Source organism: Toxorhynchites rutilus, chromosome 1 (assembly GCF_029784135.1).
Source record: "Toxorhynchites rutilus septentrionalis strain SRP chromosome 1, ASM2978413v1, whole genome shotgun sequence".
NCBI classification, from domain to species: domain Eukaryota; kingdom Metazoa; phylum Arthropoda; class Insecta; order Diptera; family Culicidae; genus Toxorhynchites; species Toxorhynchites rutilus.
Genome location: NC_073744.1, coordinates 200,040,320 through 200,065,547, shown reverse-complemented (window position 1 = coordinate 200,065,547; position 25,228 = coordinate 200,040,320). Strand labels below are relative to the sequence as shown.

General features: G+C 35.9%; 2 protein-coding genes across 9 annotated transcripts in view; both read right to left on the bottom strand.

The window, feature by feature from the left end:
• LOC129767057 (protein gone early) overlaps positions 1-25,228 on the bottom strand; it is a 262,177-nt gene that overhangs the window by 87,731 nt on the left and 149,218 nt on the right. The gene's annotated exons all lie outside the window — the stretch shown is intronic.
• On the bottom strand, positions 1,726-3,152 carry LOC129767119 (dynein regulatory complex protein 10-like). The gene is made up of 2 exons (XM_055767741.1): positions 2,583-3,152; positions 1,726-2,518 (listed from the first exon to the last, which is right to left on the bottom strand). The coding sequence occupies exons 1-2, from the start codon at positions 2,682-2,684 to the stop codon at positions 1,754-1,756; spliced, it is 867 nt and encodes a 288-aa protein (XP_055623716.1). The 5' UTR covers positions 2,685-3,152; the 3' UTR covers positions 1,726-1,753.

Here is a 25,228-nt window from a genome sequence, read left to right as displayed (position 1 = left end):
CGACTGTAGTGCCAGAAAACATCGATGCTGTGCGCGAAATGATTAAGCAAGATCGTCATGTAACCTATTGTGAGATTGAGGCATCCCTAAGCATTAGTTCCACCAGCATATATGCGATTTTACATGAACACTTAGTTGTGCGAAAATTATGTTCACGTTGGATCCCACATAATTTGACAATCGCTCAAAAAAAAAGGCTCGTGTCGATTGGAATAAATGCTTTGAAAATTGGTTTAAGCGCATGCAAAAGTGTATCGATCATCGTGGCGAGTACTTTGAAAAACAATAAAAATATATTCGCAGCTTAACTATTTGTTTTTGTTCCTATTCCCGAAATATAAATAGTGACCCTCGTATAAAGGTAATAAGGACAAATCCGAAATTAACAAAAAATCACAAAATAACATAATAAAATCTAAAAATCAGAGAAACAGAATTTCAACATGTTTTAGATACGGAAATTTGAATGATAAAAATTTAAAATATGAAAAAGAATTAGATCTTATGGATAACCAAAAATCTGGAAAATAAGATAGAGCCAGAAGCCAAAAATAAGGAGCTCAGAAAATGATAAATAACAAATATAAAAAAGGCAAATTATGAAAATATAAAAAACGAGAAATGAAAATAAAAGCTCAGGAAATCAAAAAATCTGAAAAAATACCTGAGATTATGAGAATCAGAAAATTTTAAAAATGAAAAAATTTGAAAATCTAAAAATCTATTTAATAATTAAAATCTGATAATTATGAAATAACAGAAAATCAAAAAATCGAAAAATTTGAAAATAAGAAAGAATTAAAAAATTAGAGAAAAAACAGAATGCCAAGAATGCCAACAATGTTCAAAATTAGAAAATATGAAAAAAAAATAGAGTAGAGCAAAACTGATAGTGATGCTAATCGTATTCGCGAGTCCTTATGTAACCATTTTCACGAGCATCGGTTCAGTTGTTTTCGAATCTTCATCGGACATACAGATAGAATTTTTATATACAGAAATTTTCTCTGATTAGGCTCAAACCTCGTATATGTGTACCTTTCCTCAACTGAAAGAAGTTTCAATGAACGTGTAAAACTGCGTCCCAAATACTTTTAGACGAAAATTTAAAAATAAAACAAAATATTTTTATGATTTTTGACGAGAAAAAGTGACCCAATATTTTTTTCTAAACACTATAACTTAATGTTTTTATTTCATCAATGCATGCTTTCTAAAAATGTTATAAACAGCTAGGGCCTCTTCTAGCCCGACACCTGAAAAAAAAATAGTGTTTTGAGATATTTTTGCGGTTGCGATTGTGGTGACTGTTTATATAACTTTTGGAGAGCCTAAGACTCTTGACGTAATGTGGATATAGAAATTCAAAAAGGTATATTTAAAGTAATGTGGCATTAGAAATTAAGAAAGGTATATTTGATGATTCAATGTTTCAAGTTTTGAAATTTCAAGGTTTCAAAGATTTAAGGATTTGAGGTTGAAAGATTGAAGAAGTGAAAACTTTCGAGATTCAAAGATTTGACGATTTAAAGATTTAAAGGTTAAAAAAATATTTTGAAGATCTGAAATTGATGAAAAGTTTTCTTTTTATTACAAATCTTCTGGTATGAAGTTCTGAAATCTACAGAATAGTTTGAGCTTTTGTGAAGGATTTGAAGGAATTTTCAATCAAAGTTCGAGTCACAAAATGGCATTTTTAAACCTCCATGTATTTTATTCATCATCATTAAAAATAGGTCCATTACATTCCACACTACTTTTTCCCTTTTCCACCCTTTTTGCCCGATCTACCCTTTCCTTTCTTTTTCTTTTTCTTGAGCTTTTGCTTCTCAAGAATCTTCCGCCAGGCCCTCTGAAACACCCTGACAGCGTGCAGGTATCTGAACTCCTCAACTTGTTTTTCAATCAATTCGTCCTCAACCATCTGTCTGCTAAATCTCAACTGCGTGAAACGTTCCTTCCGGGGCTCATAAACGGTTCGCTTCCATTCCCTGTATTGCTCCGCTATGGCTTCCTCTTCTTCGCACTCATGCGCCACTTCGCCAACATATAGATCATACTCCCTAATGACACGTTGTAACCGGACGGTGCTCATTCTAACTTTCCTCGCTTTCTGCTCGTGCACTTTAAGCAAATCGTTATATTCTTTTTGTTGTACGTTAATCGCAGCCATTTTTTTGGCTACTTGTTCTTGAAGTTCTTCGAACTCGATATCGCCATCTTCATACATGAAAGTCATTTTCTGTGCTGACTCTTCCAGTATCTCATTAAGTTCCCGAACACAACGTTTGTTGAAAGTGTACAATTTTCTCTCGAGTTCTTCGACTTCCTGCTCCAGGGATCTCTCATTTTTTTTCATGATACAATCTCTCGCTTTATTCATCAGAATGTCCGGAACGCGCTCGAACAGGTCATGGTCGGTTCTCTTCCGTCGGTATGTCGGAGGTTTTTCTTCGATGGACCCACATCGACGGAGATTCTTAATAAAATTCAGTATGCGCCGTTGTACTTCAATCAACTATTACAAGAGAGAAAAGTGTTTCAGTGTTATCAACCCAATCAAACATACCACCGCTACCAACCTCACACTGTCTGATTTTGTATTTGTATTGAATTGTATCCAAGAGGCCAAACACGGTTTCCGGTGGCTCTTCGTCTGCGACGACTCGCTGGATTTCCAGCATCAACTGATTTCGTAGTTGCACATTTTTTAAATTTCGCACTCGATTGTACACAACAAAAAAAAGGTTTAATTTTTTTCCAGTTCCTCCAGATATGAATCTCTCCACTTCTTATGCAGGTATTCAAAGTTTGCGGGCTCATCCCGTCCAAGTACCTCGTCAACCCAGCTCGGATTGTTCGGAATGAATTCATCCATAGATAAACTGGTCATTTTCTGTTCTTATATGTTTTTGTTTTGTATTATTTATGACAGCAAATACATTTTTCTGTGCCCGAAGCCTACTATTACTAACATCGCAAAATCAATCATCCGTTGTGGGGTTTTGCTCTGTTTTTATCTAAGACAAGACCAGACAACTGGCTTCTTACTCTTCTTCGTCGTCCAAAAACGAAGCCATGACATGAAGATGCCAGAGCTGCCAAATATTATAAAATATCGGATTTTTCAAATTTCTATTTTAATGAATCGTAACATTTGGTTGGTGCGAATTCAATGATTATTGCATATTTTCAAATAGACAATCTCAAAAATATGCTTTAAAAGGATAAAATAAGTCTTTTAAATACCCATATCTATAATATAATCGTTTCCAAAACAAATTTGGGATTTTTTTTTAGCAAATAAATCTAATCTGACAACCGTTACAGCGTTATGCAGATTCTCATTGCCTGAACCAAAACATTCTATCTTATTATATGAGCAGGAATACAACCAAAACAACGTTAGGAAGCCATTTTATTCATACAAAACGTAATTCAAAAATAAAAATGAAGTGTAAAGCCTTAAATTGTGAGCGAAGGACGGATACTCATCCTGAGTATAAATTTTATCGGTTCCCTCAAGACAAAAATATTCGGAAAGAATGGATTCGATTTTGCGTGAACAGTGAATTAGAAGTTCCATTCTTTGAAATCAAATCAAGCACAAGAATATGTAGCGTAAGTATTAAAAACTAATTCTAAAACATATCCTAATACTAGTATATATACAGGCTCATTTTGTTGATGGGAAATACAATGAAAATGGAGTTACGAAAATTCCGACCTTAGCTGCATCCGCGAATGAGGAATGGGAAGAGATACAAAGTATTGAGAACAATTATGATTTGGTTGACGTATATGAAGGAGATAAACAACTACAGGAAGAAATATTTCGTTTGAAACATCAAATTTCCAAGCTGAAAAGGTAGTGTGTCAAAAAATATGTTATTTTCTAATATTTTATATTGATGTAACCGTTAATAGAATTGTAAAACAATGGAAGAAAAAATGCGGATATCTGACCTCGAGAATTCGTGGAAAACAACCCTTGAAGAAGCTTTTCAGAGAAGATCAAATTAAGCTATTAACAGGAGAGGTTAAAAAAGTGAAACGTTGGTCCAATGAAACGATTACGGAAAATTTACAAATTCGGTTTGCATGTCAAGGTGGATACGACAAGCTTATTCAAAAAGGCTTCCCGTTCCCATCCACGAGGACTCTACTACGCCAAATTGAAGGAGTTCGTTTCAGTCCTGGTATGTAATTATAATCATATGTCTCATCGCATGTTAATATATGAAATGATATTTTGTAGGTATTCTTGAAGATATATTCGAGCTGCTACAACATAAAGTCTCCACAATGTCGGTTGAAGAAAAGGACTGCGGATTGGTTCTAGACGAAATGAGCATAGACGAGGCAAATGAGTTTTGCCAAAATACGAAGCAGTTTGTTGGAACAACAACGCTTCCTATGTCCCAAACTTTAGCCTGTAAAGCTTTGGTATTCATGCTAGTTGGAATCGCAGCGCGCTGGAAACAGGTGGTTGCTTTCGAGTACACCGGCAACTCTATACAAAAAGAGTTTTTGAAGAATGCTGTATTGTCTGCAGTTTCAAGAGCAGAGGGAATCAGTTTGCGTGTCCATTTTATAACAACAGATTCCGGGTCCGAAAACCAGCGCATGTGGAAGGATTTGGGGATCGATATTCGTCGCAAAAATGAGACATTAAATGCTGCGATACCTCATCCAAACGCTGAGAACAGAATGCTAGAGATCATACCCGATCCCGTACACGTATTTAAAAATACAGTACATGGCTGGTTGAACAATGTCTACCTGAAAGTTCCGGATTGGTATGTTCGTGAAAAAAAGCTAACATCCAATATTGTTCATCGAGACCATTTAACCACAATCGTGAACTCCGAAATAAACAACACGTTGCGGCTTTGTCACAGACTAACGGCCTCGGATGTGTGCTTTGACAACAGAACATCTTCAATAGATAAAATGAAAGTATGCAACGCAACAAAATATTGCAACAGGACGGTGGCTGCAGCATTGAAGTTTCATGCGGAAATACGAGAATTACCGGAGCTTCTTACTACCGCATGCTTCATAGAAGACTTTGCTCGATGGTTCGAGCTTATCAATAATAGGGCAGAAGAAAAAGTATTTTGTTTGAATGATCCTATGAAATATGACGAGGATATCGCTCATCTGAAGACCATGGTGCGGTTAATGTATGATCTCCAAGTAGGACACGGACATTGGAAACCATGGCAAACAAGTGTAATCGTTTGCACGAATGCAATTGTGAGGTTGACAGATCGGCTTTTGCATGAAGGACACCCACAAATATTTACATCGCGGTTCGTCCAAGATTGTCTGGAGAGTCTTTTCTCATTGATTCGTGCAAAGCAACGACGCCCAACTCCATTGCAATTCAGCAATAACTTGAAAATTGTGACTCTTTCGCAATACATGACCGTAGTACCGAATGCTTCGTATACAGCCGATACACAACAACATCTTATTGGATTGATAGATTTTCTATCAAAGCGGCGTGAAGAATGTTCAGCCCAGAAATTGATGGACAATGAAGCAGCATCGACATCATATCGAATTTCAGCTTCATCTAATTCTAGTGATAATGTGGATGATATGAATATTGAATTCGACTATGAGTACACCGTCGATGAAGCGAAAACTTTTCTCGACAGAACAGAACAAAATTCGTTGTTCTATATAGCTGGTTTCATCATCAAAAAAATTATTCAGCGGGAAAGAACATGTCAGCAGTGTAACAAGAGATTGGTAGTCAGCAAAACACAACCTAGATTGTATAACCGTCTCTTTTTTCATATTTGCGAGCTACAGCTTCTAACTCTCCCATCTGCATAGTGAATGATGAGACTTTTAATTTCTTCTTAGCAATGGAAATTCTATTCCGAAATATGAAATCGCATTTGGAACCTAACGAAGCTGATTTGCCGAAGAAAATGGCAGGAGAAATGTATGTTTTGCCATCCACTTTATTCCATTGTGAAAAAACAAGGAATGACATTATAAAAAAATTTATATCTTTTCGTTTAAAAAGCGGAGAAAATAAAAAAACAAGGAAACGAAAATTTGATAGCAGGAGCATGGCATGGTAGAAATAAAATATATTAGTATCAGAAACCAAATAGATTATTATTAAACTAAACTTATGTCCATTTCCATTTTAGTGTTGTCCGAAAACTCATTTTTTCCACTTTTTCCCAAAAATGACTTTTTCAAAAAATCATAACTTTTGAACCTCTGAACCGATTCAGATGATCAATAAATCTAATTGAAGCCAATGAGGTAGATTTTTAATAGAAAAAATATTGAAAAAAGTATTGAACTTGGAAAGAGGGTTCTAGAGAGGTGTTTTTTTCGTTTTAGAGTCATTATTTTGTAAATTTAACATGTTTTAAGTCTTCGTTCAATATTCTTATGTGACTAGACTAGACCTATGCGACTAGAATCCTATCTTTCCGGTAAGTGTGATATTTTTTCAAAAAAGATTGGCTTATTGGCTTCAATTTAATATGTCGATCATCTCAATCAGTTCAGTAGTTCAAATGTAATAAATTTTTGCAAAAAATTATTTTTGGATAAGAGTGGAAAAATGATTTTACGGACGACCGGTTAACTTTGAAAAGTCACTCAAAAACACAAAAAAGCCTATCTGATATCGAGATATGTTATGTAATAAATCCTCAGCTTTCAAGAAAAAACATAAAATATAAAAACATAAAAATAACAAAAAACAACTATAATCAATAGTTACGAAAACAAAATTCGATTTCTTGGCAAGCCTAATATTTTTCCAAAAAAGATTAATTGGCTTCAATTTGATATATCGATCATCTAAATCGGTTCAGTGATTCAAAAGTTATGAATTTTTAAAAAAGACACTTTTAGGAAAAAGTTGAAAAAAATGATTTTTCGGACCACCCTAAAATAAGAAAAGGTCACCCTAACGAAAAAATAAAAAATACGGGTCTAATATTTTGCAATAAAGAAAGAAACTACCACTTTTCATGGATATCTGAGGAGCACTATATCGGTTTGACATGAAATGGATGTATATATATATATATATATATATATATATATATATATATATATATAAATTTTTCAATTCAATCAAAATATAGTAACAAAATAATTAGGTAAAACGTGTATACAATTCCTTCACATTTCCTCTAAACTAAGTATCGTAATATCAATTAAATTCATTTTTTTTCTAAATTCAATACAAACCCAACGTAATTTATTTTTATTGGCAACACTGGAAAAATCGACTTTGTTTACAAAATTTATCGAAATCGACCAATCAGAAATCAGAACGACTGACAGAAATTTGGTCCGTAAAAGACCCCCTATTGTCTGATCTTATCTTAGGTTTTTATCAGACACTAATTAGACAACAACGAACTACTGAAAGTAAACATTTCTTTCTTTGCAGTAAACATTTCTTTCTTTGCATAATTGCCATGGATAACAGCTTTTACAACCATCCTCCTAAGGGGCTTTGGATTCTCCGTCATTCGCAGGCGGAGTTAATTTTTTTTTGAGAATCACCGTCATGATTACTTCCTCGCAGGTATGGGCGAAATCGCATCGAAATTCGTTCAACAACACTCACTCACAGATAAAACTCACCCTTCTATTCTCCGTTTATGCCTCACTTTATTTGAGACAGAAAATAATAACCTATCATCTTCGCAAAGCTCATTCACGAATTCAACGGAAAAATACTGTCTCGATTCCGCTCATCTATTCTCAGGGAATTTTGCATTCTCTCATTTGCCTCTCGGAGTGACGTTAGATGGTGAGAGAATCAGATTGGAAATTTTTGCTTGAGCCAGCCAGTGTCTCTGTGATACAGTTTACATTCAATTATCGTACATGCAAAATCGTTTGTTTTTCACTCAAATAGCAACCATCGGAGCATCGATCGCGGCAGTAAAATACAGGCAGGTAATTGAAATCGAGTTGTTTCCTGTTCACTATTGTAATGAAATGTTTTTGTTTATACTATGAAACGATCTAAGCCAACGCAAAAGACAGTATTAACCCAAGTTATTGGTGTGCGGGAAGGTAGATTCATTTGCATTGCCGATAACAAATGCATTTATGAGCCAAAAGTGTTGAATTATGGGAACTTCAAGCGGCATATTAAAAACAAACATCCAAGTGTTTATGATAGGTTGGGGTTGCTATCGTTTGAAGCTGTTGATTCTGATTCATCGACAGTCAACAAAAAACCTAAAAATCTATTAGTGGAAACAGACAAAGGCAAACTGATATTGGGAACCATGCAACTGTTAACTGAAAGTCATATGTCATATAATTTTTTTTGAAAAAGGTTCATACAAAACTCTTCTTGAGTCACAGTACGTAGCTGCAGGTCTTCACATTAACAGGAAGACAATCTCAGACTTGGTTGATAAAGCTGCTATTCTGATGCGTATTTATGTTAAGAAAGAAATGGAAACAAAATTAATAAGCCTCAAAATTGACAGCGCTTCACGTAAAAATCGCCAAATATTTGGTATTAATGCGCAGTACTATCACAATGGCGAAATGTTATTTCGAAATCTTGGTGAGTTTAAACCGTCTGTAGACACTTCATCAAATTTTGAAAGCATTTTTTCTCAACTATTTCAACTTATTTTTCTCTGCAATTAATTTTTTTCAGCCCTAAAGGAAATGCATTGTCGACAGACGAAGGAAAATCTAACAGAAACATTAGAGTATGTGCTCAACCAATATGGTGTTAAATTGAACCAAATTTATTCTGTCGCCCACGATAATGGTAGCAATATGGTGGCGACAGTTGGATTGTTGAAGAAAATGTTAGAGAAACCTAATTTAACTAACTGCCCACCAATTAATTTGCTCCTTGCTAATGAAGAAGCTTGTGGCATTTTCGAGCATGCTGATGATACTTGTAATGACACGGATGACGACGACGACAACGAAGCTGTATCTAAGTATCAGTTTTGTACTCCATCCAATAGTGCATTACCTGCAAACGATTTTTTTGATAAAAACCGAGAAGAGACACGATTTGTTGCACCAGGCGAAGAAAACGACGACTATGAATTCGAGGGAATACTTGATAGTACGCGATGTGCGGCGCACACGGCTCAATTGGCTGTGTGGGATGTCATACGTCCATACAAAGAACGTATCGCGAAGATCCAAGGCATAGTTGTAAAGCTGCGAAACCGTAAATATCATAAATGTTTCAAAACTCACGATGCTCATCTACCTCCTATCGCCAATGATACAAGATGGAATGGAAAGTATCTAATGGTGGCATCCCTACTTAAACAACGGCAATTTTTCAATTTGTTGAAGACAAGTTTTCCCGAAACAGGTGAAATCGTATTATTTCCAAATATTTTCATTTTGTATACCATTTTCATTTTGTAGATCTTACTCAACACAGGCCATTCATCGAGAAGTTTTGTGAAGCCTTTGAACCTGCCGTCATACTTACGCTTAAACTGCAAAAAGTACATTGTGCATTGTCTGAATTTTACACGTATTGGCTACAGTGCCAAGCAAACCTGGATAAATTAAAAGCCAACGAGCTCGCCGTACAATTGTTAGAGGCTTTCAAAACACGAGCTCAAAAACTGGTTAGTACATTGCAGTTCAAAGCATGCATGTACTTAGACCCTAGATATAATTTTTTGGGTGCAAAGCGTATATCTACGGAGGACAAAGCGAAAGTTGAGGTAACAATTGTTTTCGTCATTTGATGAATAACGATTATTTGATAAGAAAAAAGTTAAAATGTATTAGCTTCCTAATTTCACAGACATTTCTCCTCAACTTGCATCATCGACTCAATGACATCGAAGGTATAAGAACAGAGCAGACTCACTAGCTGGAGCCGCAGGACGATTTGGATATATATATCTCGTCATTTTTTGAAGAAGAGAATATTCCGATGGGACTATCACACTCTATCGACGAATCAGTACTTTCTCAAATCAAAGAACTGGAAATACGGGAGCAAGTACCAATAATTCAGTCCACAATACATGCTGATCCAAATGCTCAATTCGATTTACTTAAGTATTGGGAATCGCAGAAAATAACTTCACCGATACTGTACCGTTTAGCGATGGTAGTTTTAGCAGCCCCTTCTACTCAGGTATCTGTTGAGAGGGCTTTTAGTGACCTAAAACTAATCCTCACAGACCATCGAACGCGATTAAGTGAAAATTCAGTGGAAAATTTGCTTGTGTTGAAACTCAACTCAGATCTACTTCCTAAAGTTGCTGAAATGTTGAGCAATGACATCGGATTGCAAGCTAATATAAATCTTTAGCTTAGTTACCTAAAACATTACTATATATTTATAATGTATTACCTGAATTGATGCTCAGATAAAATAAACGATTGAAATCATATACAATGATCTATTTGTTCCGTTATTAGTCAATTTCCATTCTATTTTATTTCTTTTGAGACAATTTCCGTTGTCTATTGAAATACGTTGAAGAAAACAGTACGTAATATAGGAATATTATATACTGCATTCCATAGGAAATTCCTAGTTATTATTTTATGTAAAATATTTGATAAAATGCACGTTTCAGTTTTAGACGTTTCAGATTCTGACATTCTTATTTGAGAATCCTTATTGGATTCTTCCCTATATTCTGGTTAGATTATCTCATTAAATCTATTTGTAAAGGGGTGCTGCAATGACACTTGCAAAAAAAAATGGATTTGTGTTCGTGATTATTGATTGAACCTGTTTTTTTTATAGTTTACATGGTTTCGGAACCAAGGGCGCTATATTTTTTAATATTTTTTACAAAACATCCAAAAATCAGAGATATATTCTTTTTCGTTTTGGAGTTATGATTTTTTTAAATTAACATGTTTTTAGTCCTCGTTCGATATTCCTCTGTGTGAAAAGAATTTCATTTTTCTACAAACGTAATATTTTTTCAAAGAGAACTAGCTCATTGAATTTAATTTAATATGTCGATTATCTGAATCGGTTCAGTAGTTCAAAAGTTATGATTTTTTGAAAACGTCATTTTTGGAAAAAAGGAGGAAACTGATTTATTTTACTATCGATTAGCTTTGAGAAATCATAATTCAAAAACGAAAAAGAACACATCTCTGATTTCTGAATATATTATGTGAAATTTCCTCAGCTTTTAAGAAAAAATATAAAAAAATACAGCGCCCTTGATCCCGAGACCATGAAAACTATAAAACCTAATATAATCAATAATCATACGAAGATACAATTCATTATTTTTGCATCTGTAGCATATTTTTCAAAAAAGACCGGCTAGCTGGCTTTAATTTGATATGTCAATCATCCGAATCGATTTAGTAGTTCAAAAGATATGAATTTTTGAAAAAAGTCATTTTTCTAAAAAAGGGGAAAAATTAGATTTTTCGGACCACCCTAAATTGAAATGGACACCCTTATGAAAAAATTAAAAAAATACGGGTCTGATATTTTGTGATAAAGAACCAAACTTCCACGAAAATCTGAAAACCGCTATATCGTTTTGGCATGGAATGGCTGATATATAATGCTGATGGAGATACAAGGCTTGAATGCTAACAAGGAAGAGAGTAGAAGGGAAAATAAAATAATACATGAACGCAGATTGAGCCTATTTTGAATCAATCGTTATTTTGTTTCGAGCGATCCTTCCAAAGGAGCATTCATGCATCGAATGTTGTTTTCCATTCTTTGTTTTGTTACGTTCACTCTCAGTTCCGATTGTAGATGGTCGGATAGTGAAAAAAAAAATCATCGTGCAATATCACGATTGTTTGCTGCATTCTCTTCGCCATGATTATTCCAAGCAGATACAAGTTTGATTCATAATCAGGTGTGGAGAAATGAGTGAATGAATTTTTCCATACTTGCTTCCTCGTTGTCCTGGTGGATTATGTTCCTAGCGACAGAATACAACAGTCCAAACAAGTGACGTGCTAATAATCACACAACCGATTCTGCTCTCTCACAATCGTTACAATTTTTTTTTTTTCTCTATTATAGTGATTTTCAGCACATTTCGGCTGGTTCGTCACTTTTACTTCCATTTTTGGAAGAATGTCGGGAGTGAGAATTGAACTCGTGATCTCTGCGTGAGAGGTATGGATGTTACCACTACGCCAGATCGCCTCCCCATCGTTACAATTGTTTTTAACAGCGTTTTGAGTTTCTATAGTGTAGGACTAGTATTGCTACTTTTTCTATTCCAGTATTGTTCTAGCCAGCGAGCAGTCAACAGTCTTTGACTGAGAGTTTATTGTTAACACATTTCGACGGCCGTAGTCACCTTTTTTCACCTTTTGAATAATAAAAACGTCGTTATGCTACAATTGAAAAAGATATGGATTTTCACTTATTAAATAGAATAAGTATCTGTCTCATTTTATTTACTACCAATAAAGCTTTCAAACATTTATGCCAACAAAAAGGGCATAGCATTCTGTTACATTCGCGGTCATCAAGATATTGAGATTAAGACTTAACCCATCAAACATCCAATAGAATAGTTCTGGAATTGAACCCACAAACGTTCTCATAATAACAAAACGTCCATTTGGGCGGGACAAAGTTCTCCGTATCAGCTAGTGTAAGTATATAATTTGTTATATCTACAGAATGGTTAGTCTTAGGATTAAATGAGCCATATAACTTTTCAAAAAAAGTCAATTAAAGGGTGTGTCACATCAAATTGCATCACGGAAAAAACGCTGTAGATATTTAATTTTTAGGAATTATATCTTCTGCTTTCGCTTATAATCAGATAAGAGTGTATAGATCACGTTGGCCATGCTTCACTGCCAATTTTTCGTAAATTTGGAAAAATGTCGTCGAACGAAAAAGAGCGTCGTGAATTAATCCTGTGCACTCATTTCGAGAATCCGGAGTTGTCACATCGGGACATCGGTAAGATGCTGGGAATCGTCCAATCCACGGTCAGCAGAGTACTAAAACGATACTTCGAGAACCTAACCATCGACCGGCAGGTGAAGAACGGCAAAATGGATGCTCCGTCAGTGAAAAAGATCACAAGCGCGTAGTTAAGCAGTTTAGACGTGATCCGAGAAGTTCGGTCCGAGATGTCGCAAATAAGCTGAATTTGTCAAGTTCATTCGTCCAGCGGACCAAGCAGCGGGAGGGCCTGCGTACATACAAGGTTCAGAAGGCTAGAGAAATATTGGGCGATTATGACGCAGGCCCTCCGGAAGAACCCAAAAGTTGTCAAATCGGAGGCGGACTTCAAGAGAAAATGGATTTCTGTTCAAAAAAAACTACAACCTGACGTTGTACAGAACCTTGTGGACGAGGCAAAGAGGAAGGTGCGAGCAAACGGGCTTGGGCTCGAAGTATGAATAAAAAGAAAATGCCAAAAGTTGTTTAATAGTTTTTATTTCACTGTCTAAAATTTTCAAAAGGATCGGTCTACTGGGCGAATTTCTACAGCGTTTTTTCCGTGATGCAATTTGATGTGACACACCCTTTATTTTGAATAAATCGTTATTAAAAAAAATAGTCGCAATCAAAATTTGTCACATGATGATGAAAATTCAAATTTTGGGTAGCTGTCATCTTATGGAGGGGTCGGATATAAACCGTTTTTCGGCGAATTTGGTCCTATATAGAATAATAAAGTGAGGATTGAACAAGTTTCAAGTTGAAGAATTTTTGAGTATGTCTTTAATAGTAGGTAGGTTTTGATGTTCGAATCAAATTTTGATTTTTTACATTGAAATATTTTCTTATTATCAGAAACTTTTGATTTTCGATTTATTGTGCAATAGATATTAAATTTAATGTTTGGATTTTAGATTCCTGATTTTCGATCGGCGATTTAAGAATGTTTTGATTTCTTATTTTTGGTTTATAAGTTCACACATTATTCACATAAATTTTCAATTCTATTTACGTTTTCCATAGTTCTTTTTCTATTCTTTCCCAAATTTTGATTTGATACTAATTATTTTCACTTTTTTGTGTTCTAAATCGAGATCCTTAAATTTATTTGATATTATATATTTCAATTTTGAACTTTTTGATTTAAAACTTTTTATTGGTGATTTCAGAATGTTTTGATTTTTCATTTTTAGTTTATTATTTTCTATTTTTTCGAGTTTAAATCATTTTATTCTCATTTCAAATTTAAACCTTAGTCGAACTTTTTTTTCTACAAATATTTAATTATTAATATTCTGCGGTTGATGTTGATGGTTGGCTTAGGCAGTCACGATCCGGCGCAGGAAACCTTTTCTTTTCTGTCGCTGAAGCAGTTGTTCGCAGGTGAAAAAACGCCTTTCAATGTCTCTCGGCTTCAAGTCATATGCGACCCTATTGCCTTCTTTTTATTGATGTGAAATTGTGTGAAATGTGATGTGAAATTGCTTGTTGTGTTACTCCCAACAACTCCCGCTAGTTCTTCTTGTGTCTGGCATAGATCTTAATCGAGTAACATCTCCAATACCTCACCTCTTCTTTTGATTTTTGATGTTATACCTTCGATTCCAAATTATGAATCTATGTTGAAGAATTTAACACTTTTTATTTTTGAGTTAAGTTTTCTGAATTGGGGATTTTATTCCCAAGTTTGAATACTTTTTCGTAATATTACATTTTCATTTATTCGAAAGTAACAAATCATTTTTTATTTTTCATTTTTATTATTTTTCGAAGTGGAATCGACATTTTTAACATATCAATTTTTAATTCTCAATTTTTGTTCTTTAATTTTCTGTTTTTGGTTTTTGATAATTGATCTTCGTTTCGACAAATCATTAATTCATATTATAAATTCTTAATTGCCATACAGGGCGGACTCGAATAATACAGTCTCGGATTTCTTTTCACTTTATATAATCGAATCCTGTATATGATCGAGTCAAACTAAATATATTTGTATTCGTTTTATTCGTTTTATGCATATATTTTTTTGTTTTTATAGAATATAGAAAACACCTTTCTCACACGAAAAAATAAATTCATCCAGATTGTCTCAAGAGGTGATGGACGATCATATTTTTCGGAAAAAATCCTTCTATGCATATGTTCAAATTTCAACAATGACAGCGCTGTAGATTCTTTTTTTGTTTCTGACTCTGTTGGCTCTGCACTAAAAAGTACGCTATGTAAGACGATTCTGTTGATTCCTTTTAAAAGTTGAGAAAAATTAGTACAGGATATAATAGTGGAATATTTAAATTGGTAGATTTAAAGAACATTTTGGAAGTGAAAAACCTAAAAGTGAATAAACACGCTTAAAGTGTGATTTTTATTAATTTTATCCTAAAAATTTATGTTAAACTCGATTGTTTCTATCAATTAGATTAAAGCTCTCTAACCAATCTACAATTTGTTCTTTCACACCCAACTTCTATCTTTCTTAATTTCGCTGAAATATCGATATGAACCCGGTGAAAATTCAACAATCACGATTTTTACCCCACTATACATATAATAGTCACTTAAATTTCACCTTAACGTTGAAAAGTTACATTTTTTCTTTATATAATTCATATTTGAAATATTAAAAGAATTTTTTTTTAAACTGTATATAATCGAGTCCGACCTGAGTTTCAATTCCAAAGTTCACAACGATTTATTTCCGATTTTCATTTTCTGAATGATTTTTTTTTATATTTGATTTTATTAATTATTCAAACTGAAATTTTTCAGTATATAATAGATATTATATGTTCCTAATTTCAAATTTTATATCTTTAACTTTTGATTGATGATTGCAGGATGTTTTGAATGATTTTCTCTTTTTTCTTTTTTAATTTTATAGTTTTGGCATGCTATTCAAAATGCTCCATTCCAAATTCGAAAAATTATTCTGATTCGTATTATTTGATTTTTTTCATTTTAACAGTAAATTCCTTTCTACCTAGTGATTCTTATTTCTTATTTCAGATATTCAAATGACTTTCGGTTATTTAAGAGATCTCGAAATCAGTTTTTATTTATTTTGCATGATTTTTCGAAGTAAATTTGAACTTGTACATTCTCAATGTTTTTTTTTCAATTAATCTTAATTAAAAAAATTGATTTAATGACTCTATGGACATTTTTAAACGTATTAGGGGACATCGTTTCTTATAGTCGCCGGAGACTGACGCAGCCTGAGCGAAAACTCGGTGTTAGTCACTGACATGGCAGTCAACGTGTTATACGGAAACATTGGCCAAAACCTGCATTTTCTCTCTTGTAGATAGTTCAATCCAATGGATTTATTTCTACATCACAATGTGTATTCTTTTACCAAAGTAATAATGTAGAAAAGGGCGGACTCGATTATATACAGCCTCGGATTTCTTTTCACTGTACAGGCAAACCTGTTTTTGTGCGGGGGATAGGGACCGCACACAAAAAGTCGCATAAAAAAAAATCGTGCAAAACTTCACCAGCAGCTTTAAAAAATCGTGTTCTGTACACATTTTGAAAGCAACTTTTTTTGTGCGGTAGATAGGGACCGCATAAAAAAAGTTTCCCCAAGAAATCAACTCAAATCCACGCCATTCACCGTTCAATTTCCTTTTGTTTCCCTGCTTTGCGATGGGACACTTTGCCTCTTCGGTTGCGTGTGGTTGTTTTGTGCTTTCAGTTGCATGTCGAAACGTGTTGCTGTTAGAAATCATGTCATAAATCATGTCATGCAAAAACTTAGAAAAACTTAGAACATTTGATGAGAGGAGGGGAATTATTTCAGAAGTGGGTAATTGAGACGCAAATATGCTTTTTTCGCACTGAAATGCATATAAACCATCGAAAAAAACTAAATGGACGATAACTTCGTATGCTTCTTTTCATACAACGCACAAAAAAAATCGCACAAAAACAGGTTTTACTGTATATAATCGAGTCAACAATTTTGTTTTGTTTTATTCGTTTTTTAGGCATATATGTTCTGTGTTTTGAATATAAAAGAAGAATTTAATTTTTTTATTCATCCCCTTAAAGTAAGAAAACACATTTTTTTACATAAAAAAAATGTATTTAGAATCTCTCAGGAGGTGAAATAAAACCATTCTACGTATAAGGATTATAAAATACAAAAATGATCATTTGAAGGATGAGATGACATAAGGTGATGAATAAAACGATTGACGGTAAAAGTGGAAAAACGTCAGAAAGGAAAAAATGGACTGATAGATAGATAGGAAAATGTGAAAATTACACATAATTTAGTACCTTTGAAAAAAGCCATTCGAGCGGGCTCGTGTCTTCATCAAGATAAATGTAAGAGAAATGTTTCATTGATTCTCCATCACTTCGAAAATAAAAAGAATTCCAATTTTCTTTTAAATGTATTCTGTATTTTTTCTCTGCTTCATAAGCCAAACCGTCAATTACGAGTACGTTTGCTTTCTTGTTTTTCTCTTCATCTCTTGTTTCCCTCATTTTATCTACTTTTTTCCAGTTTTCATTTTTTCTTTCCTTTCCTTTTCTTATGTTCTTTATTTATTCCTTTTTTCTTCCCTTCTTTTATTCTTATCTATTTTTTTATTTTCTTCTCTCTTTCTCTTCATCGTTTCTTTTTTTTTCATTTTTTAATCTTTTATCTTTAATTTTTTTATTTCCTTCTCCTCTCTTCATTATTTTATAATTTTGTAATTTTGTCATTTTGTCATTTTCTCATTTTTTCATTTTGTCATTTTGTCATTTCGTCAATTAGTGTAAATTAATTTGTTATCGTTTTAGAGTCGCTGGCACTGGATATTCAAATCAACCTGGCTAATTAAATTCAATTTTTCTACAATTCATAACTATTCGAATAAATAATCGCTAAAAATAATTACTTCTTTCGAAACTGATCTGCCATTTAGCAAAGGCTCATCTTAATTTGTGATATTCACAAGGAACGTCACTTCACGTTGTAAACGAAATGAACTGCATACGAATTGCATACAATCCATTTCGTTTTCACCGTGAAGTGACGTTCGTGATCAGGCCCGATAGGACGATAAAAGAAACAAACGACAGGAGCGAAGCACAAATACATGCATTGTCCTGTATATCACGTCGTCACAAGAAAATAAAAGTTCTTTCGTTGCTGCTTATGCGGTTTAAATTCAGCTTCAGCTTCTATTGATTGAGATTGGAAAAAGACTCGTCCATTTCGCTGCGGGAGAGCTGTTTGTATGTACTTCTGGTTGGTTAGTGAATCACTGAGGCTTGGCAATGCAGCTTTCGCTTCTCTTCAGGCACTACGCATAATACAAAAATACACAAGCGCTCTCTACCAGCCGACATGAAAAGCGACGGTTTGTAATCATTTCCACCATGGCAGCAAAAAATAGTTATTAACATCAGCGATAATTCAAGAAAACGAAATTTGAAACGTTTTATGATTTGCACCCTTAATGAAAGACGTAGTTCTTCGTCAAAAGTACCTCCAGAATAAAGTGCGCTACATATACAACATCTCATCAAATATATTTCGTATGGTTGGATCCACATACTCCATCAACGGCAACATCGACGTCGGCAAAATAAATCCAAGAGAACAGTTGACGGAACGGAGTAATCTTGTTAGCTCACGTGGGGGTATTCTTGAGTTTCCAGAACAAATGATGATCAAATGAAAAAATGAAGTACAGCGAAATTTCGATATAACGTACATTTCACTTTCATTCAAATTGTACGTTATATCGAAGCATAATAAAGAACTCACGAAAATAGCTTATATTACTTTTTTGGGTTGTTGTTTGGGTGTTGTTTGACGGACTTTATTCTATATGTTTAGTTTTAAAAACCATTAAACAAAATATGGTTCTTATTCAATGTTCTTATTTAAATGACGACTGATTTTTTTATGAGAACGTACCCACAATCATTAACCTTTTCTCAACAAAAAAAAAGAGCGTCTAGTTTCATCAAACCTCTGGATTTTGATGTTGGAGGTCAATGTTTAAGGCTTTTATATTTCGAAACAGCCCTTCATCGATATTTTCAATATACCTTTGTTAACATACAGTTTAAATTGACAAAAGTTTGACGAATTGCGGGGCCGTGTTGGACTAACGCATATGAAGATTTGTTTTTGCTAATTTATGAAATATCAACACTTTGCGTAATATTTTGCGACTGTATCAAGAGACAAGTTAGTCTTCAGATTATATGCATAATTTTCCATGTAAAATAAATAACTTTTCTTTTCATAAACTTTTACAAACTTACATTTTCATTATTATGATTCCGATACATAATCACTTTATAGATCTTAAAATTCAGAATTCAACTAATAATTTTGTTTTATTATAATTTGTTGTAAATTTTAAACATTATATTTTTATAATTCTAATGTTTCAAATTTTAAATGTTCTAAACCTTTCAAGATTTATTCAAAACTCTAAAATTTGAACAAGTAGTATTAGTTAAAACTTTTTCGAGATTAATTTTCTTATATCTTATTATTTTTCTTGATTTTTAATTTTTGATAATAAAAAGGTCAATGTTTTTATATAAGTTTTTATATTTCGAAACAGCCCCTCATCGATATTTTTAATATATTTTTATTAGTATACAGTTTGAATTGACCAAACATTGACGAATTGTGATGCCGTTTTGGACTAACTTTGCGTAATATTTTATGGCTGTATGCCAAGAACGGTTAGTCTTAAATTTTTTTTTTTTATAAATTCGTATATTTTTACAGGCTCAATTACATAAGTTTAAAGGAGCCGAAATCTTAAATATATTTTGAAAACTATATATATGAACAATTTTCTTAAATCTATGGTTAGTAATGTGGGAAACCGATTACTCGCGGTGGACTCGAGATTAAAAGGGTGACATATTTTTCTCAGGAAAAGGATGGGGTATAAGGAAATTGTTACAATGTTGATAATCACACACACTCAATTCTTAAATCTATTCGTACATCTGTTGTGAATTTACATTTCATTCTCCTGTTTATAGCAAGCGGAAAAATTACTCACAAAGGAAGAAATGGAGGGTATAAGGATATAAGGATAATCACACACGAACATCGATAGATTTAAGGAAAACATATATTTGGGACATGTAATCAAGGTCTAACCGAGCCAACACATCTCTCACCGGTACATTGGGCTGTCTTCCTCGGGCCCGAAGGGAGTTTTCTAAATTCGATCTGGCAACAAGATACACCTCGCACGACCAAACAACGTGTTCGATGTTGTGGTAACCTCGGCCACAAACGCAGATATTGCTGCCGGCCAGATTGAAACGAAAGAGTAGCGCGTCTAACGAACAGTGATTGGACATGAGTCGGGAGAAGGTGCGAATAAAGTCCCGACTCAAGTCCAGACTTTTGAACCATGGTTTGAGGCTAACCTTAGGGATAATCGAGTGAAGCCACCGGCCCAATTTATCTTCGTTCCATTTGCGTTGCCAGTTAGCGATGGTATTTTTGCGGACTAAAGAATAAAATTCATTGAAGGCGATTTGACGCTGATAAATATCGCCTTCAATTGCACCTACCTTTGCTAATGAGTCAGCCCTCTCATTACCCGGAATGGAGCAATGTGAAGGGACCCAGATAAAGGTAATGACATAACAGCGTCTGGATAAAGCACTCAAAATTTTTCGTATTCTCTCAAGGAAGTACGGCGAGTGCTTTTCCGGCCTCACTGAACGGATAGCTTCGACAGAGCTAAGACTATCCGTTACAATGTAATAGTGTTCAACAAGTCGTGAGGCGACGCTGTCCAGCGCCCAATGAATTGCTGCCAATTCAGCAATATACACTGAGCAAGGATTCTGAAGACTGTGTGCGGTGCTAAAAAAATCGTTGAACACTCCAAATCCTGTGGACTCATTTATAGTGGACCCATCAGTAAAGTGCATATTATCACAATTGATACCCCTATATTTTTCATCGAAGATCGTTGGAGCGATCCTCGATCGTTGGTAATCTGAATATCCATGGATATCTTGCTTCATGGACAGATCAAAATGCACAGAGGAATTGATGTAGTCAGGAAAACAAACACGGTTGGGAATATACGAAGAAGGATCAACCTGCATGGAGATGAATTCATGATATGAACTCATGAATCCGGAGTGAAAATTTAGCTCGATCAGCCGCTCAAAATTTCCGATCACCAATGGGTTCATGACCTTACACCGGATGAAGAACCGAAGAGATAATAAATTGAAGCGATCTTTTAGTGGGAGTATGCCTGCCAAAACCTCGAGACTCATGGTATGCGTTGAGGGCATACATCCCAACGCAATACGGAGACAAAGATACTGAATTCGCTCGAGTTTAATTAAGTGTGTTTTGGCAGCTGATTGAAAACAGAAACTGCCATACTCCATCACTGAGAGAAACGTTGTTCGATACAACATTATAAGATCTTCGGGATGGGCTCCCCACCAGGTGCCGGTAATTGTACGGAGAAAATGTATTCTTTGTTGGAATTTTTTACTCAGATACCTAATATGGGCCCCCAAGTACATTTGGAGTCGAACCAGACCCCAAGATACTTGAATGACATAGCATGAGTGATCGGTTTACCCAAAAGTTGAAGCTTTGGTTTTGCTGGTCTATGCTTCCTAGAAAAAACCACCATCTCTCTTTTCTCCGTGGAGAATTCGATCCCTAGCCCAATGGCCCAGGTTGAAAAACTGTTCAAAGTATCTTGTAAGGGTCCTTGCAGGTCGGATTCGTTTGATCTTACGACAGACACCACTCCATCATCTGCAAGTTGTCTTAGGCTGCAATTTTGTGTAAGGCAATTGTCAATGTCGCTTACGTAGAAGTTGTACAAAAGGGGGCTTAAACATGAGCCCTGGGGGAGTCCCAGGTAAGAGACCCAACACACTGCCGAATCTCCGTGAGAAAAGTTCAAATGTTTCTCACAAAGCAAGTTATATAACATATTATTCAATAGAGGCGGCAGACCCCGAGAGTGTAATTTGTCTGACAAAACCTCTATTGAAACAGAATCAAAGGCCCCCTTTATGTCCAAGAATACTGAAGCCATTTGTTTTTTTTCGGCGTAAGCCATTTGAATTTCTGAAGAAAGCAACGCAAGACAATCATTCGTCCCCTTGCCCCTGCGGAACCCATATTGTGTATCTGAGAGTAGGCCATTCGTTTCAACCCATCGATCAAGGCGAAACAAGATCATTTTCTCCAACAATTTCCGTATACAAGACAGCATTGCTATTGGGCGGTACGAATTGAAGTCGGACGCGGGTTTTCCGGGTTTTTGAATAGCTATAATTCTCACTTGTCTCCAATCATCTGGAACAATATTATTCTCCAGAAACCGATTGAATAAATTCAACAAGCGATGTTTCGCCACATCAGGGAGGTTTTTCAGCAAGTTGAACTTAATTCTATCCGATCCCGGAGCAGAATTGTTACATGAAAGGAGAGCAAGAGAGAATTCTACCATCGAAAACTCGGAATCAAGATCGCACCTACCTTGTGTATATCTCGAACAATTTTTTGCACAGGAGCGGAATCGGGACAAACCTTCCGCGCAAAATTAAAAATCCATCGATGTGAATATTCTTCGCTTTCATTCGTTGAAGAGCGATTTCTCATGTTTCGAGCCACTTTCCATAATTTTTTCATTGACGTTTCTCGTGACAAACCTCCCACGAAATTTCGCCAATAAGCACGTTTTTTCCCTTTGATTAAGTTTTTAAATTGATCTTCAAGGGCTAAATACGTTTGAAAATTTTCAGGGGTTCCACGTTTCCGAAAAGCTTTAAATGCATTCGATTTTTCTACATAAAGCTTGGAACATATGCTATCCCACCATAGATTGGGAGGCCTTCGGGAAATGGTGGAACCTGGGATGGGTTTCGTTTGAGCGCGAACCGCGCTGTCATAGATCAAACGAGAAAGGAAGTTATACTCCTCCAATGGAGGTAAACCATCTCTGGAATTGATGGCTAGAGCAATCGCGTCCGTATATTTTTTCCAGTCAATGTGTCTTGTGAGGTCATATGCCATGTTTATAGATTCAGAAGAATTCGACCCAATGGTGATGGAAATTTTGATTGGCAAGTGATCACTACCGTTGGGGTCCTGGATTACATTCCACTTGCAATCTAACGATAGTGAATTCGAGCAAAGCGAGAGGTCAAGAGCACTTGGGTTAGCAGGAGGTTTAGGTACACGTGATGTTTCCCCAGTGTTCAAAAGTGTCATATTGAAGCTGTTACAAAGATCATATATCAACAGTGAACGATTGTCGTCGTACTGTTCCCCCCAGGCAGTTCCGTGAGAGTTGAAGTCTCCCAAGATCAATCGTGGCTCAGGAAGGAGTGAGCACATGTCATCAAGTTGTTTGCGGCTAACCGCAGCTCTCGGAGGCCAATACAAGCTGACAATACAGAGGTCTTTTCCTCTGATGTTTGCATGACAAGCAACAGCTTCGATCCCTCCAATAGGTGGAAGGTCAATTCGAAAAAATGAGTGGCACTTATTGATCCCCAATAGCACCCCTCCGTATCTGTCATCGCGGTCCAAGCGTATAATATTAAAATCGTGGAAAGAGATATAATCTCGCGAAGAAAGCCAAGTTTCGGACAGAGCAAAACATCACAATTGAAGTTATGAATTAAAAATTTGAATGTATCCAATTTAGGGATAAGACTACGACAATTCCACTGTAAAACAGTGATATCTCCGACCTCTCTATTTAAATTAGACATTAAGAGAGATAATCATTGCAAGGAGGGGCCATGTTTGCATCAATTGCTGCAAAATTGCCTTTAATACTGGAAGCATTGAGATGACAATGGTTCTGATGGAGTCGGAAACATTAAAGCATGTGAAGATTTGAGCCACAAGGTCAGTCAACTTTATAAATCCCGATTGGGAAGTTGAACTTGATGGTAAAATAGGGACAGTTGGGGTTTTTGAGGTCCATTCGAGTGCTGGGTCGTTCGAAGGTGAATTATTCCCACGGAAGCCAGGAGGAACCTGATTTTGCTTGTCCGCTGCACTCGATTTTTTAGGCATGCTAACAGAGGGTATAACCGGAGGGGCTTGTCCTTGAACTTTGGGAGTGGTCACATTTTTGCGCCGGGGATTCCCTTGGAAGATGTACGGTGTGCCCTCGTTAGCTGTATCCGCTTCCATTTCGTCAACTGGCAGCGAAGCGAAGACATTGTTTGCGGTTAAAGGTTGTTGCTGTTGGGCCAATGGAGAAGCGCCCTTCAAAATTTCCGCAAAAGTGCGCTTCGAGCGTTCCTTTAAAGAGCGCTTCTGCTTCTCCCAGCGACTCTTGTAAGTTTCACAAGCCGAGAGCACGTGCGGAGTTCCTCCGCAATATGGACACTTTTGCTCAATCGCACTGCAGGATTTGTCCACATGTTGCTCTCCGCAAGTGGCACAGCGCTCCTTGTTGGCGCAGTAAGCTGCTGTGTGATCAACTGACTTGCATTTCAGGCAAGTCATGGGCTTTGGCACGAAGAGTCGCAGCGGTAGCCTCAATTTGTCCACCATAACGTAGTCAGGGAGGGCGGAGCCAGCAAAAGTGACTCTAAACGAGTCGGAAGGCGTAAATTTCGATTCTTTCCCTTCCTGGGAGACTTTGCCGAGTTGTCGGCATTCTAAGATTTTAACCTTAATTAAAGGCAGCTTTTTAAATCTGCCATCTCCTTCCATAATTGATTTGCACGTCAGACCCGTTTCGGTTATCACCCCCGAGATTTCTACGTCATGGGAAGGCACGTAGACACGATATTCCAGGGTAAACCTCTGGTCGACGACAATACCGTTTGCGTCTCTCCGATCAGCCACGACAACACGCAGTTTGGTCGGTCTAACCTTCGTAATTTCTGTCACGGAGGAGTATCTTGCCAGAACTTTCATGATCTGAATAACATTAAGTGCTTTTCCGTTTGGCTTAGGCCTGAAGAAAACAACCCACGGACCAGTTCCAGGTGCATCTTCAGGATAGACCTTGACACGTGGAGAGAAGACAACAGGAGGAGAAGGAGATGACGAGGATTGAAGGGGATCGGGGACAACAGGATGGGGAGGCGAAACCTGAGCTGGGGTAGGAGCGAGGGGGGTTGGAGAGGAGATATTTGCAGGTTTTTTAGAGGGGGGCTTGCTAGAGTTAGCAGACTCGTCCCCGGACGAAACATCCTCTGATGTAGGAACGCGTTTAAGTGTCTTCGCTGTTCTTTTATTAGTTTTTTCAACCAGAGGGGAGTCATCATCAGAGATCTCCATATCTGGAGATCCTCCCCCTCCTT

Coding starts and splice junctions, on each gene's coding strand:
- LOC129767119 (XM_055767741.1), bottom strand. CDS start 2,684: ATGCTGGAAATCCAGCGAGTCGTCGCAGACGAAGAGCCACCGGAAACC. Junction 2,519..2,582: donor ACAAAATCAGACAGTGTGAG/GTTGGTAGCGGT, acceptor CTCTTGTAATAG/TTGATTGAAGTACAACGGCG.